This window comes from Equus caballus, chromosome 15, assembly GCF_041296265.1.
Source record: "Equus caballus isolate H_3958 breed thoroughbred chromosome 15, TB-T2T, whole genome shotgun sequence".
Lineage (NCBI taxonomy): Eukaryota > Metazoa > Chordata > Mammalia > Perissodactyla > Equidae > Equus > Equus caballus.
The window spans coordinates 35,283,931-35,299,251 of NC_091698.1; the positions used below are offsets into that span (position 1 = coordinate 35,283,931).

General features: G+C 36.6%; 1 protein-coding gene across 4 annotated transcripts in view; it reads right to left on the reverse strand.

Moving 5' to 3' along the window:
- DNAH6 (dynein axonemal heavy chain 6) overlaps positions 1-15,321 on the reverse strand; it is a 257,423-nt gene that overhangs the window by 216,121 nt on the left and 25,981 nt on the right. For all 4 annotated transcript variants that reach the window (XM_001916886.5, XM_070236219.1, XM_070236220.1 and 1 more), the window contains exons 5-10: positions 12,186-12,453; positions 6,278-6,412; positions 6,070-6,190; positions 5,288-5,405; positions 3,768-3,936; positions 1,452-1,568 (exon numbers count right to left, since the gene is read on the reverse strand). In XM_001916886.5, coding sequence (XP_001916921.3) covers positions 1,452-1,568; positions 3,768-3,936; positions 5,288-5,405; positions 6,070-6,190; positions 6,278-6,412; positions 12,186-12,453 — 928 coding nt within the window. The remainder of the gene's footprint in view (positions 1-1,451; positions 1,569-3,767; positions 3,937-5,287; positions 5,406-6,069; positions 6,191-6,277; positions 6,413-12,185; positions 12,454-15,321) is intronic.

Consider the following 15,321-nt stretch of genomic DNA (forward strand, 5'->3'; position numbering starts at 1 on the left):
GCATAAACTGAACACTAGAGAGATAAGTGGTTTCCCCAAGGTCAAATAGTTCATTAGTTATAAAGCCAAGACTAGAATCTAAAGATCCTGATTACTACTACTTCTGTGCCACAGTATACCAGCTAACAACAGAAAATATGGACTCTGATTGGTTTGCTAGTCTATGCATGTACACAAATGTGGAAGGCAGAATTCTAAGATGGCCCCAAGATGCCCCTGGTGTACATGCCCTGTATAATCCCCTCCTCTTGAGTATGGGGACGGACATCTGTGAATATGGTGGGATTCCACTTCCATGATTACGTTGCTTTACGTGGACAGTCGAGGAAATGTTGCAGGTATAATGAAGGTCCTAAATCAGTCAGCTTTGAGTTAATCGAAAGGTGATTATCTTGGGTAGAAGTGACTGGGTCAAGTGAAAGCCCTTAAAAGAGGGACTGAGCCCTTCCTGAAGGAGACTCTCCAGCTGGTCTTGAAGCAGCAAACACCCATACTGTAAACTGTTTACAGAGTTGGCCCCATGCGAGGAGCTGTAGGTGGTTTCTAGGATCTAAGGGTGGTCTCCAGCTGACATCCCTCAAGAAAACAGGGACTTCAGTCCTAAGCTGCTTAGAGATGAATTTTTCCAACAACCTAGGGGAGCATCGAAGTGGATCCCTCTCCCGTCAAGCTTCTGCGGAGACCTCAGCTCAGCTGATCCCTGAATGGGAGCCTGGAGAGGCCCTGAAGCCGAGGATGAGATAAGCAGCACCCGGACTCCTGGCCCACAGAAACTCGGATATAACAAATGGTTGTTGTTTTCACATGAATAAGGAGAACAGATTAGTGGTTACCAGAGGGGAAGGGAGTTGGGGATGGGTGAAAGAGGTAAAGGGGCACATAACTCTGGTGAGGATAAAACCTAGACTATGGGTGGTGAGCACGATGCAGTCTATACAGAAACTGATATATAACAATGTACCCCTGAAATTACACAATATTATAAGCCAATGTGACCTCAATAAAATAATTGTTAAAAAATTTAAAAATGGTTGCTGTTTTAAGCTACCAAATATGTGTTAATTTGTTACACAGCAATAGATAACTAAAACAACAAAACACTCTCAGATGCAGCACGCTTAAAAAGATTTCAAAAAAGGTATTTACAACTTAGTAATTTCTTGGACTCTTATTAGAGAGATGCCCATAGTCAATTCTAAATTTTGTATAGAACATGTTCTCTTTATGGTATACCCTACCAAGGCCCTAATCTGTCTCAAAGAAAATGTGCTAAACTTTCAGATACTTTTTATGTGTGTGGGATGCTGTGCACAGAACAATGCTTTCTCTTTCTCATATGATCATTTTGGACAAGTGACAACAGCAATCCTGCCAGTCATCCAACAGTAGAACAGTTGCTTCATTTTCCAAAAAGGTGTTTATACACGGATGTTATATGAAGAAACACATACCAGAAAGTCTTCCAAAGAAGGCTCAAAGAGTAGTGACTGGACTGTCAAAATCAGTTCTGTGAGAAACATGGGGATGAGCGACTCATCTTCTTCCTGCTTTTCCACCACAGGGGCCCCCTGAAATGAACACATTTGCAGGTTATAAAGATGTAAGTACCCAGGTGCAAAGAAAAAACTCTGTATTCCAAGAGGCATGCAAACTTAAGCTTGTACAATTTGCTGATTTTATAATGTTGGGATGTCTTTCAAAGAATATTGCCATAGAAATTAAAAAATAAAGGCAAATGTTGAAAGACTGTACAACAATGTAAAACTTTTCTCTTCGTAAAAACACCACCAACAAAATGGAAAGACAAACAACAAGCTGGAAAATACACCAGTAATGTATATGGCAGATAAAAGGCTGATAATATATAAACAAAAATATACTGGATATACTCATTAGAGGTATACACTAATAATATAATAATTGATACTTAAACAAAAATATGCTACAACAGAAATGTACTTAAATGGAGAAATGGGTAAAGGGCACAATCTGACATTTCTTAAAAGGAATATACAAATGATTGATCAACCTCCTCCTTCTCTTCCTCATGATACTTTATGCAGAAACAACATTTAGGGAGTATTTACTGTGAGCCAGGCAGTGCTAAGGATTCGTGTAATTCCCATGCCAACCATGTGAAGCAGGTATCGTTATTACTCCCAGGAGAAAATAGGATCTGGAGAAGGTGAGACATTTCATCCAGGACACACTGGTTAGTAAGCAGCAGAGCAGAGCTCACCAGCGGTGACCTGAACTCTTATCACTGTACTGGGGTGGCAGTTAAAGGAACATAACATTTAAATGCAGCAGTATACCACTTTACATCCATCAGATTGACAAAGATTAAATGAATGATAATATCTAGTATGCGTGTGGGTAAATGCTCACTCTCAAACATTTCTAGGAAGGTTGTAAGTTGACACAAAACTTTCTGGAAAGTTATGCCTCAGTATCAAAAGCCTTAACAGGTGAGCATATTTCTGACCCAACAATTCCACATCTAGAAATTTCTTCTAAGGGGAAAAATCAGAGATGTGTGAAAAATGTATAGACAAGGATGTTCTTTGCAGCATTATTTGGAATAGCGGAAAAATGATCAATAACAGAAAATTATTTATAAAACGTATAGTATGTTTCTATGGGAGAATATTTTACAGAAAAATACATATTGACTTGGGAGATTTTTCACAGTACATTGCTAAGTGGAAAGAGCAGGTGATAAAGTAGTCGATAAAGTATGAAACTGTTTTCCCTTTGGAAATAGTTATCTTTGGATAGCAGACAATGCTTTTCTTTGTACATTTCTGTGTTCAAATCTTCTGCACTTAGCATACATTACTTTTATAATTAGATGTTACTTTTCAAATGTGATAGAATTTGGAAAAAGGAGGAATTGAGAATAGAGGAGGAGAGAAAGTAATGAAAAGGAGTATGCAACTAAAATTCAGCTTTTGGAGAAAAGGGAAACTATGGCAAAGAGCATCAGGCCTTGGATTAGGGTTCCTGGGGAGGAAGTTGAGATGTGGAGGTAGGAAGCTTGATGAAACCAGGTCAACTTGTTTTGCTTTATTTTTAGGCAGCTGGCATGAAGCTATTATCCAGGATGGAGCTGGGGAAAGCTTATTGGGAAACGTGGATTGAATTAATATGATTTCTCTCTTAGCTATGCAATAATTAGAAGGCACAGTCAAATTTGTACTACTTCACCTCACACATCTCAAATTACTGTGTCCCTAAGATCAATCCTCCCAAGAGGTTATTCACTCAAAGCTCAAAGATTTGCTTCCATGATTTGCTTCTTCTCATCTCCAAATCCTTGTTTATCTCTTTCATTTATACCACCTTCCCTGCTTCTCTCTGCCAGTTCATGCTCACGGTGACTCCCAATTGTAAGCTTCTTGGGGGAAGGATCCTGTCTATGCTTTTCATCATTATAAACCCAACACTCAGCAGAAGGATTGGTACCTACTAGATACTTAAGAAATATTTGTTGAATGAACACATAAATAACCTTTAGCAAATTCCTAGGAGAGAGACAGCAACATTTAGCACAGTGGATGTTTTCTCTATAATTAGATACTCGTTGATATGCTGATTATCATTTTGCCATTTTATATGTGCATGGTAGGCTCTGATTTTACTGTGAAATCCTCTAAGCATTTCTCCCGTTTTTCCAGCACACAGAAAACAGCATAATTCATAGTGTATAGTAAGCACTCCTCAGTACATGCTGACCAACAAACTTTCTTAATTTTGTCTATATAGACCTTTTTATCAGTGACTTCAGGCTTTTCTTCAGTAATCCATTTCTGAATGACATCTGCTGAAGGTGTTCGTTTGAGCTTGTCAGTGAGATAATTCAAAAGAGAGTTAACAGAATTTACTGTCAGGACGTGCATTGTGTTCTCAATTAGATAGTCATTTAGACGGATAAAGCTTGAAAAGAAAAAAAAAGACAGCTTCAGTTTTCTGTATTCCCTACATATTTTCAAAAGTGACTCTAGAGCCAGTATTTAAATTTTAAAATATCATAATTTCTCTTTGAATTTCCATTTATATTACAATATCAGATGTTTATTATCCAGAAGAGTTGTTCTTAGACATTTTTCAATTTAAAACAAAAATATATTCAAATACAGAGCCTCAATTTAGCTAGGTGTTCTGACTACTCAATGAGATATTTAATGTGCAATAAAGTTGTTATGGAAAAAGCGTCTAGTTCATCTAGCCAAAAGGGCTGTAGGATTTTTTTAAGATGCTTTAAAGAAGAAATCAGTGAGTATATAACATCTCTAACTTACATTCTAATGGTAAAAGTGTGAAATCTTTGCTATTGAATAAATGTTATTAGGGAGCAATTGCTAACCCAAAGATGCAAATTCTATGTTTCCTTACTTGAGTGCTTAGAATGCAGATTGAGTCAGCAAGGTATTTAGAATAACTTTTTATTCTGTTTAAGTGGAGCCCAGGAGCCTCTAGTACCTGTAGACCTGTGACAGTGGCCTCAGGGACTGCTTCACTGACTGCTGTTGTGACACAGGCATTATCATGTTATCTCATATCTAAATAGGTGCACAGTTAAGATTTACTAAGTAGACAGCTATAAAAGTTGGATTAAGTCAATGAGCACTGAGTAGCAATAATCAGTGTTTTATGGCGCCACCTACAGCTTTTCAGACAACGTTTGGTGATTTTGTTTGCAAGAGTTATTTGCAGTGATGAGGTTTTAGAATGTTGTGAAATCCAAACTCTGGAACAATGTCAAGATCCAGTGGGGTAAGCCAGTGGCAGAGCTAATCCTACTGAGGGAGAATCCCCTGGAGAGACCCTGGAAGCAAGACTTTCCTCCCTTGTCTCTCAGCTGCACAACCTTGGGGAGACGGCGGAACTGTGTGTGGCAATGCAGTGCCTATAGTTCTGTAGTGACCAAAGAGATGGAGCAGGCACTCCAGGTACACTGGAGGCCCACAGATCTCTGTGTGCCTGACTTCTTATCACAGCCTGCCCCATGCTCCAGGCTGGGCTAGAAGGAAACAAAGCCTTAGTGATCAAAGAGGAGCTCTTGGCCTTGGTCATGCCCTCCACTCTCTACCAGCTTGTCATTCCCACTGGCTGCTTTGCTGGGTGGCAGTTGTAGGGGCAGGTTTCTGGGGCATGCATTCAGGTTACCATGTCCTTCAAATCCCTCCTCACTACTAGTGAATCCTGTGATGGAGGCTTTAATTTTTGATGAAACTTGAGAAGGATGATGCTCTAATTCTTCTTGAAAGAAAGAATAATCATTTACCATGTCAGCCTCATGCAATGATGCCTCTTGCTGGCCTGCTCTGTGTATGTCATTTTCTCAGAGTCTGTGCAAGCAGGCAACTCAATGACATTTCCATCCTCTGGCATGTTACAATAAGCTAAGAACAACAGAAGACGCAACAATAACAATTCTTGTGTAAAAATTCCATTGCTTTCAATATGGATTAAAAGACAAGTAAAATTAAAAAACAACAAAAATGCTTTGGTTCATGAGATATTTCCAACTCCAGAAAACAGCCCAGTTATCCAAAAGAATTCCACATCAAAGGATTTCAACTCAACAAAAGACTGTAGACAGTTTATTAACATTCCCTCTAACAGAACTGGATCTGTGGACCATACCACTTCTTCCCCAGGAACACTCTTACCCTCCTTTTGCACCTGCAGTTTATCCAAACCATCTGGGGCCAATCCTGAGATCCATCCAGTCCCTTAATTTTAACAAACCTATTGTCCCTTCTAGTAGGTTGCACATACCTTTAAGCAGAGAGGCCCCGAGTCTGCTATAAAATGCTTGTGAAATAAAGATTCTGTAACCAGTTTAGAAATGCTATACACAAGCAGGGGCAATGCAAGGAAAATGCAGTATTTACTGTCTTTCCCTCTCTACAATATACATTGAATTTATAACCTATCGAGCAAAAGTTTAGAAGAATAGAAAATTAAGATCATTATTTAAACTTAGGAAAAGCAGAATAAAAACGAGTTAATATTTTAGAGAGCCACCACTTCTGATCTATCGAAGTTCTCTCGCCTTCATACCCTCAACAACATCATACGAACAATCATCAGGAATGAATCCCGCAGCACGCAGAGCAACTCGACAAGCTTTCCTGACCACAACTTTTGCCTCGTTTCGAAAGTCTTCTAGGCGCTCTGTCACCTAGGCATTGATGAATATGCATAATTAGTGGTACCAAAGCAGCAATAATAGGAAAAAATCTTGGAATTTATAGACAAAATTCCTTACCTCTTCTAGCCGTATGACTTGTGCGAGCTTAAATTCTTGCAGGGTGTAGGTGTGACATTTTTCAATATAACAAAGTCCCATAAAACTCAGTTGATAGCACAATTCATTTATTTTAAGAAGAGCTGGTCGCAGATACTGAATGAAAATAGGAATTTATCATTATTTAGTTAAAAAAAAACCTCTGTCTTTTAAAAGTATAAAAATGTTTGGAAAGCAGAAAGGTTATTAAGAAAAAAATAGCTCTGTACGTTAACTTTGTCTAAAATTTACAAAGCACATACTTTAAACAGGGACACTTCTGAAATTTTGCTCTAAAAACATTCTTTGAATTATCAGATTTAATTTGTCTGAATTCCTTTCTTCTCATTTTGACAACATGTCTTTTAGCTATGAGATTGAGGGCAAGTAACAGAGGACTGGGCAATATCTTACATTTCACTAGGTTTGGCTACTGGCTACTAAAAAATTCTTCCTGTTACCTTAAGGATTTTGCAATGTCCAGTCATCATGATAATGTAGGGGCCCATCTATTGATCTAAGAGGCTATGACATAGAACCAAGACAAATTTAACTTTAAATTTTCAGTGGGTAACCAGTTGCCGAAAAGAAAATTAGTCACTATTAAGAACCTATCTTGCAATGAGGGCTGGGAGAATGAGTGGAAGTATTTGTAAAATTATGCCTCATAAAATTAACTTAATCTTTCTCTTTGCCACCATCCTAAGTCAGAGTTCTAGGCTGTTGGCTTTGAAGGCACATATTTTAAGAATGTTCCAAAGCCATTCACTCTTACAGCTCCTAATCTAATCAAAGGAGAAGTAGTACGTTATATTAAAAAAGTTAACATTAATTTATTTGTAGGTGACACCAATTTATATGTTATATACAACACATTACTGGACTCTTTTCTAGGATTTTCCAAAATAGGACAAACAACAGTTATTCACACCCACATGAAATAGTGCTTTAATTATTTATTCTAAGTATAAATAAAGGAAAGTTATAATTAGCAAAGTCCTAAATGAAGAGAGAAATGAGAAAACATCTAGGAAGTCTATAGCCCTTAAGATTCATCTCTTGGGGGGATTTGTATGATTTATAATCATACAATCTTTTTTAAGGAGCAAAACTTTAGAGGCTAAGTCTATAAATTGAAATAAGATGCTAAATAAATTAACACGAGATCAGGAGTAGGGATGAGAATGTAATCAAAACAGGGCAGTAAAAGCAAGGAAGTCTAGGATGCTCTGGAGAAAGTCCTTGAACCAAAAATACAAGTTCTATTCAGTAAAGGGATAAAGAGCAAGGATCCAATGAAAGGGGCCGGCCTGGTAGTGTAGGGGTTGAGTTTGCCTGCTCCACTTCTGTGGCCTGGGGTTTGCTGGTTCAGATCCCAGGCATGGACCTACACATTACTCATCAAGCCATGCTGTGGAGGTGTCCCACATACAAAATAGAGGAAGACTGGCACAGATGTTAGCTCAAGGACAATCTTCCTCACCAAAAACAAAAAAAAAAAAGGAAGGATTTTAATTACAAAGGAACATTCAAATTAAAATAAACAAATGACAATGTATGAGTGAATGTGAAAAACTGCCTGAAAGCCTGAAAGCATCATGTATAACAAAATTACATGTTATTAGAAAACGAGCAAAATCATCAAATACCGGGCAGGTTAAAATCATGTGCAGCATTAAATAATATTGAAAAATTAATACTAAACACACACCTACGTCTAGAGAAAAGTGAAACCTGGAAACGTAGGAGACTAGAAGGCACAAAAAGGAGGCATAGTCTTAGATAGCTTCACTGGCGAATTCTACCAAACATTTAAAGAAAAATTAATAGCAATTCTTCATATACGCTTTTAAAAAAGTAGAAGAGGGAATATTTCCCAACTCATTCTATAAAGCCAGTGTTACCCTGATACCAAAACCAGACAAACACATCACAAGCAAAAAAATTGTAGACCAATATTCCTTAAGAAAATATATATATGCAAATATCCTCAATAAAATACTAGCAAACCAAATCTAGCAATATGTAAAAAGGATTACACACCATGACCAAATATGATTTATCCCAGCAATGCAAAGCTGGTTTAATATCTGAAAATCAATTATTGTAATAAATCATATCAATAGAATAAGGGGCAAAAAACCCATGATAATCTCAATAGATGCAGAAAAAGCATTTGACAGAATCATCATGGTTCTATGGTAAAAACATACAACAAACTAGGGATAGAAAGCAACTTCCTCAGAACATCATACTTAATGGTGAAAGACGGAATGCTTTTGCTCCAAGATCAGGAACAAGACAAGAATTTCTGTTCCTGCCACTTCTATTTATCAGAAAGTTCTAGCCAGGGAACTAAGGCAAGAGAATTATATAAAAGTCATTTAGATTGGAAAGGAGGAGTAAAACCATATCTCTATTTGGAGAGGACATATTCTTGTTCATAGAATATCCTAACGAATGCACACACACACACATACATACACATACCGCACCCCCCCCCACCCCCCTGCAACGAAACTATTAGAGTTGATAATAAATTCTGGAAGGTTTCAGGAAACAGGCTCAATATACAAGTATTGCTACATAGAATACATATATGTATATGCACATACATACATGTATACATATGCTATTTATATATATTCTATATATGTACTATATATATAATGAAAAATCCAAAATGAAATTTAAGAAAACAATTCCACATACAATAGTCTCAAAAAGAATAAAATATTTAGGAATAAACTTAACAAAAGACATGCAAAACATATACTCTAAAAATTACAAAACATTGTTGAAAGAAACTTAAGAAGACTCAAATAAATGGACAGGCATTGTTGTATGTTCATGGACCAAAAAAGCCAATACTGTTAAATGGCAATACTTTCTAAATTGATCTAAAGATTTAAAGCAATCTCTATCAAAATCTGAACTGGCATTTTTGCAGAAATTGACAAACTGATTTTAAGATTCATGTGGAAATTCAGGGGACTCACTTTCTAATTTCAAAACTTACTACAAAGCTATAGTATTCAGGACAGGGTGATACTGGCATAAGGACTGATACAGATCAATGGAATAGGATTGAGAGTTGAGAAATTCTCACATTTACGGTCAATTGATTTTTGACAAGGGTGCCAAGACAATTTAAGGGGGAAGGAATCTTCTTTGTGACAAATGGTGAGGGACAACCGGATAGCCACATGCAAAAGAATGAAGTCAGGCCCCTACTTCACACCATAAACAAAAATCAACTCAAGATGGATTAAAGAACTAAATGCAAGGGCAAAAACTATAAAACTATTAGAAGAAAACATAGGAGTAAGTGCTTATAACCTTGGACTAGGCAACAGTTTTTTAGATATAACACCAAAAGCACAAACAGCTAAAAATATAAAAGGATAAAATGGACATCATCAAAATTAAGAATTTTAGTACTTCAAAAGATGCCATCAAGAAAGTGAAAAGACAACCCACAAAATGGGAGAACATTTTTGTAAGTGATATATCTGATAAGGAATTTGTATCCAGAATATATAAAGAATTTCTTACAACTCAATAGTAAAATACAAGTAACCCAATTAAAAAATGGGCAAAGTATCTGAGTAGAAAGTTCTCCAGATAAGATAAACAAATGGCCAATAGGCACATGAAAAGATGCTCACCATATTAGCCAACAGGAAAATATAAATCAAAACCACAATGTTTTTAGATACCACTTCACAACCAGAAGGAATCATTCTAATGAAAAAGACAAATATAATGTTGAGAAGATGGAGAAACTGAAGCCCTCATATGCTGTTGATGGGAATGTAAAATTATGCAGTGGCTTTGGAAAACTGTTTTTCAATTCTTCAAAAGGTAAAACACAGAATTACTGATAACCCAGCAATTCTACTCCTAGGAATATATCCAAAAGGAATGAAAATACACGTCCAGACAAAAACTTGTACACAATGTTCATAGCAGCATTATTCATAATATCAAAAAAGTGGAAGCAACCCAAATATCCATCAATAGATGGATAAATAAAATACATATATCCATACAATGAAATATTATTCACCAATAAAAAGAAATGCTATGCTACAACATGGATGAACCTTAAAAACATTATGGTAAGTGAAAAAAGCCAGTCACAAAGGACCATATATTGTATAGTTCCATTTATATGAAATGTGCAGAATAGGCAAATCAATAGAGACAAGAAGTAGATCAGTGTTTGCCTAGAGCTGAGGTAGGGGTAGGGAAGAGTTGGGAGAAATAGAAAGTGACCACTAATGGGTAATGGGGCTTCTTTTTGGAGTGATGGAAATGATCTAAAATTGACTGTGTTGATGGTTGATCAATTCTGTGTATATACTAAAACCACTGAATTGTATACTTTAAATGGGTGAATTGTATGGTACATGAATTATGTTTCAATAAAGTTTTTATAAGGAAGAGTAGGGCACGGGTGCCAGTAAGGTTGGTTACTAAAAAAATCATAAAAAGAAAAATTTCAAGGACAGCTCCACTTTTATCCCTTCAATCTAGTCTAGGGGAATCAACCCTCCTAATTAACTATTCTTAGATATAAGGCTTGTGCTAAGTGTATGGGTAACCATAACATTGAATCGATTTTTAAACCAATGCAATAGGTCTGTTATTTAGGTCAATCTAAGATTGAAAAGAAAGAGGACTTTCTAGTCTTCTAGGGCTACATTTAAGAGAAGATACAAGGCCAAAGCACCATTGGTATGAATGGTGGACAGAGAGAATGACAACTTTCAGCACATAAAATAAGACAACAAGCCTTAGAATTGATGGAGGTAATTTTAGAGACAAATGCAGGAAGTACTATCTTACATACCTAGTAACAAATTTATTAAATGTCTAGTGTCCAAGACATGGTAAGAGATGAAAGGTGGTAAAAAGGCAGTAAAATAGGTTCAAATGACTGATGGATCCTTAATGAAATTACGGTCTAGAGGCTGAGTTTGATATCAAGAAGGACTAGAATATTTTCTACAACTCAGAATGCTTGATGGGATGGATGACCTGAGATAGTACATCTTATATATATTTTTGCACTATTATCTATGTTAGCCATATTCCTTCAATGTTCCTTTATTATATGACTGACATCTTAATAATGATCTTTCCAATTACCATATGCAAAGTGAAGGAAATGACCAGTAAAAAGCCAGCTTGAGGCTTCTGACTTGAGAGGGTGGTGACTCAGAGTCATAGAAACAGAGAGCTGAGGACTCAGTCCTCTGAACATGATAGTAATGATGACTCCAGTTCATTCTCAGGGGCCACATAAAGAATTTCTAATGCAAGTTGACATTCAGTGAGTGAGTAGAGATTTTAAATATGGCCACACACCATTTAATAGTTCTTTTTCCATGATTACCTCATCCTCCAAAGTAAATATTAAAATTTTCCCTACCGTCTGAATCCCCGGTAGAAGACATGATATGATACATTGGGAGGTATTGGCCCATGAAAACAAGCCCCCAAATTATTTTGGACCATGAAGTCTAGAGTTTCTCAAAGGTGAGAGGAGGTAATAGGGGTTGCCAGCCTACTCTGTTCAAAAGGATACACAACTTCCCTCATCAACAACAAAGCGGGTCATGAATCCAAACCTCTGGGGCTGCTTCTAATCAAAGGAGTCCGGTGCTACTCTCTTCTTATACGTTTGCATTTTGCAAGCCTCGTTAAAACATAGAAACCCCACGAGACTGCCAGACTCTTAAATGACAAGACAGGATGAAAATTGTGAATTCTCAAAGAAAGATGAAATATTTTATTTCAGGGACAGTCTATACCTACACCTGCAATATGTTCACACTTTTTTTCCCCCTGTAATTCTTTTAAAATAGGATTAGTAAATACCTACTTGATTAACAATGAACAAATTTTTTTGTAGAGCTTTTCTACATCCACTGATTTTCTTGGAACGGACATTCTTCTTCCACACGTTAAACGCCTTCCATTTCCGGAAAAGTGAAAATATGGGAATCTTAGTGAGTTCTCTGTGATACAGATATTCTTGTTCCCATCGATCGAGTTCGATGAATTCAATGTCATCATTATAAATGTGCGTCACTGCCTTTTTGCTAATAGTATAGTAGTCATTTTTGTTGATGTTCTCATAACTCACAACTCTAAGATCAAATAAAAATTGAGGCAAGTGAATAAAGTATTGAATACAAAGTTAAACAATTGCATTACTTTTTTGTTTTAAAGAGATAAAACATTTATGGAAAAAAAACATTATTTAAAATTTTAAAAAATTCAAACAAACTACTTTTAGATCAAATAAACTACTCAAGAAAAGGAGGGATACCTGCTTTTTAACAACAAGCGGACTTGTTAGAGCTCTTAAAGATTTCACAACCTTGGCAATATGCTCAATAATTTCAGTTACATGGTTTTTACAAAAACAAATCAATTAGAGATTTTTAAAATGTAACAGTCCTATATGAAAGCTATCTGGAAATAAGTTTTTATTTATTATTAACTCTTTAGAAACTATTCAATAATAATAGTGTAAAAGAGTTTTATACTACTCAGTATTGACAGAATTATGGGAAAGATCAAAGCAAGAAAATATGAATTAGATAAGATTAGAACCAAGATCCAGCTTAAGCTAAAAAAAAGTCCAATTTATCATATAACAAAATAATCATTATTGAGAAATTGTTTATTTCAAAATATCCCTTTTTCAGCTGTCACAAGGGCATTCTTCAACCTTATGCACAATAGGAAACAGATCAAGCAAAGAAGAAAAGCAAGAATGGGATAAAAAAAGGAGTAGAAATATGAGACGGAGCAAAGTAATGAGAACAGAAAAGGCTGATTCTCTAAAATTTCTTAAAATTAGAACTTGCCTAAGGCACAAATGTATTTTCTGTAATTTTAGTGATAACATTGAAATGTTGGATTCAACTTAAATATTCAATAATAGAACAAATGTGAAATATATTATGATATAGCAAGTCATTAAAATATATTTAGGAATTTAGGAAAATAAAATTTATGAAGAGTCTACAGTAGTTTAGAATAATAAGATAAAGGTTAAGTGCAAAAACAACCCCCCCAAATTGTTTCTGTGTTAAAACTATGCAAAAATTATATGTACTATCCAATATTAGACAGGAACACTCCAGTGGAAACCAACTGTTTCCCACATCTATGTTCTCTTCTAGTCCTTAGCTCTGAACCTGGAGATCATGGTCCTTTAGCACAGCTTTCAGGTCATCTGTGAAAACCCTGAAACTGTTGTACGTAAATAAATTTATGTACAAATGTATAAGTTTTTAAGGAATTGAAACAAAATTCTCATATGCTTTGGGTCTGTTAATCAAAAAACTAAGAACCACTGAAATAAATCATTTTTAGTTTTTAATTTCTATTTTTGTTTTAATAAAACTAAGTAAAAAAACATTTTTAAAGTTAGGGCACACAGGACCAGAATGAAAGCAAACCAAAACCCAGAACTGCTTCTGTAAGCACACAAGGGACGCTGGGGGCTGAAGGTGCTTGGAGGGCAGAGAGTCTGAGAGCTAACCCTAAGGGCTGTTCTCCCCTTCAGTGCTGTTATGGAAAAACTGCAAGCTGCTCAGCTTTAACCTGATTCCACTACCTGACTTTTTGCCTGTGTTCTAATTAACTCACATCAGAAATGTCTAGAAAAATGCCAGGTATTGCATGTTCCTGGTGAGGCTTATGGAAAACAGTTTTTCCTTTTGTATTTGTCAACAGCTAATTAAGACATTCTTGAAGGGATTCCCTCCCAAATGTGAAATTTCAACTTGTCTCTGAAACTGTAATCAGCTTCAGATGTTTTATTAACAACAGTCATAAAACCAACCAAACAAGAACGAACAGCTCACCCCAGCCCTGGTGCACGTCTGGAAAACTTGCTGTGTGGATCTATCTGCTACTAAACGTTCTTCTAGAAGGGGACAGGTGTGGTCCACGATGTTGAATTTTAACTTATTGATTGTGAGTGCTACTTCGAAATCCTTTTTATTTATATTTTCCTACCTATTCAAGATCCTCATTCTCAAGGCCGTAAGCCTTTTCCTCTTGTACACATCTCTACTCTCCATAGAGCAAATGAACACACGAGAGTCTTTTTCAAAGATTGGATTGCTAGCATCAAAATCATCTGGGGTGCTTATTAAGAATCTAGATTTCCTGGTAGAACGCAGAATCAGAATCTTTACACATGGGACTCCCATATGTAAGACTCTAGTTTAACAAGCTCCCTGGGTGATTCTGATGCACAATAATGTTTGTGAACCACTGAACTTTATTTGAAAACAAACAAACAACAACAACAACCGAGTGCTGACAGGTGAGCTCTCTCTGGTACCTTCACTTGGAAATCATCATCCTGTGTTAACCACACCTGAGTGTATCTCTCATGCTCTCCTCCAAACAGAGATGGAGAGGTTTCACCTCACTTTTTTCTAACTCTCCCGGCTTTTGGCTACTTTTCCTCTGCATCTAAAAATGTGTAGAACTTCTCTTTTACTTGTAGAAAGTTTTTCTTCACCCTGGTGTCCATTGAACTTGAAATCCCACGTCTTCTTTCCTCTCGTAAACTTCCTTTATAATGGCGTGTTATCAGTTGGCCATATCCTCCCCATCCATTCCTTCTTAAAGTTTCCGAAAACCAGTCTTGTTTCTCACTACTCTAATGAAATTATGCTCTCAAAGATCAGCAGGGACTTCCTTCAAGCCCAATCTAGTTGGTAGGTAGAAGGGGCAGCAGGATCAAGAAGAGCTTTGCAAAATTAAGAGGGCCTATGCACAGTTCTCTGCAATCCTATTCTTAGACTTTCCAGTTCAGTACTGAGGGATTACCCCCGAGATAAACCCCTTGGACTTCTGTGCTTCGTTCTGCACACTCTGCCGTTTCAGGAGTTGTGCTCATCCATTTCAGAAGTTGGTGCACCACTCCTACGCTGACGACTGCCTAGTCAGCATTTTTCGGCATTGGGGATTCAGCCTCAAATTTCAGC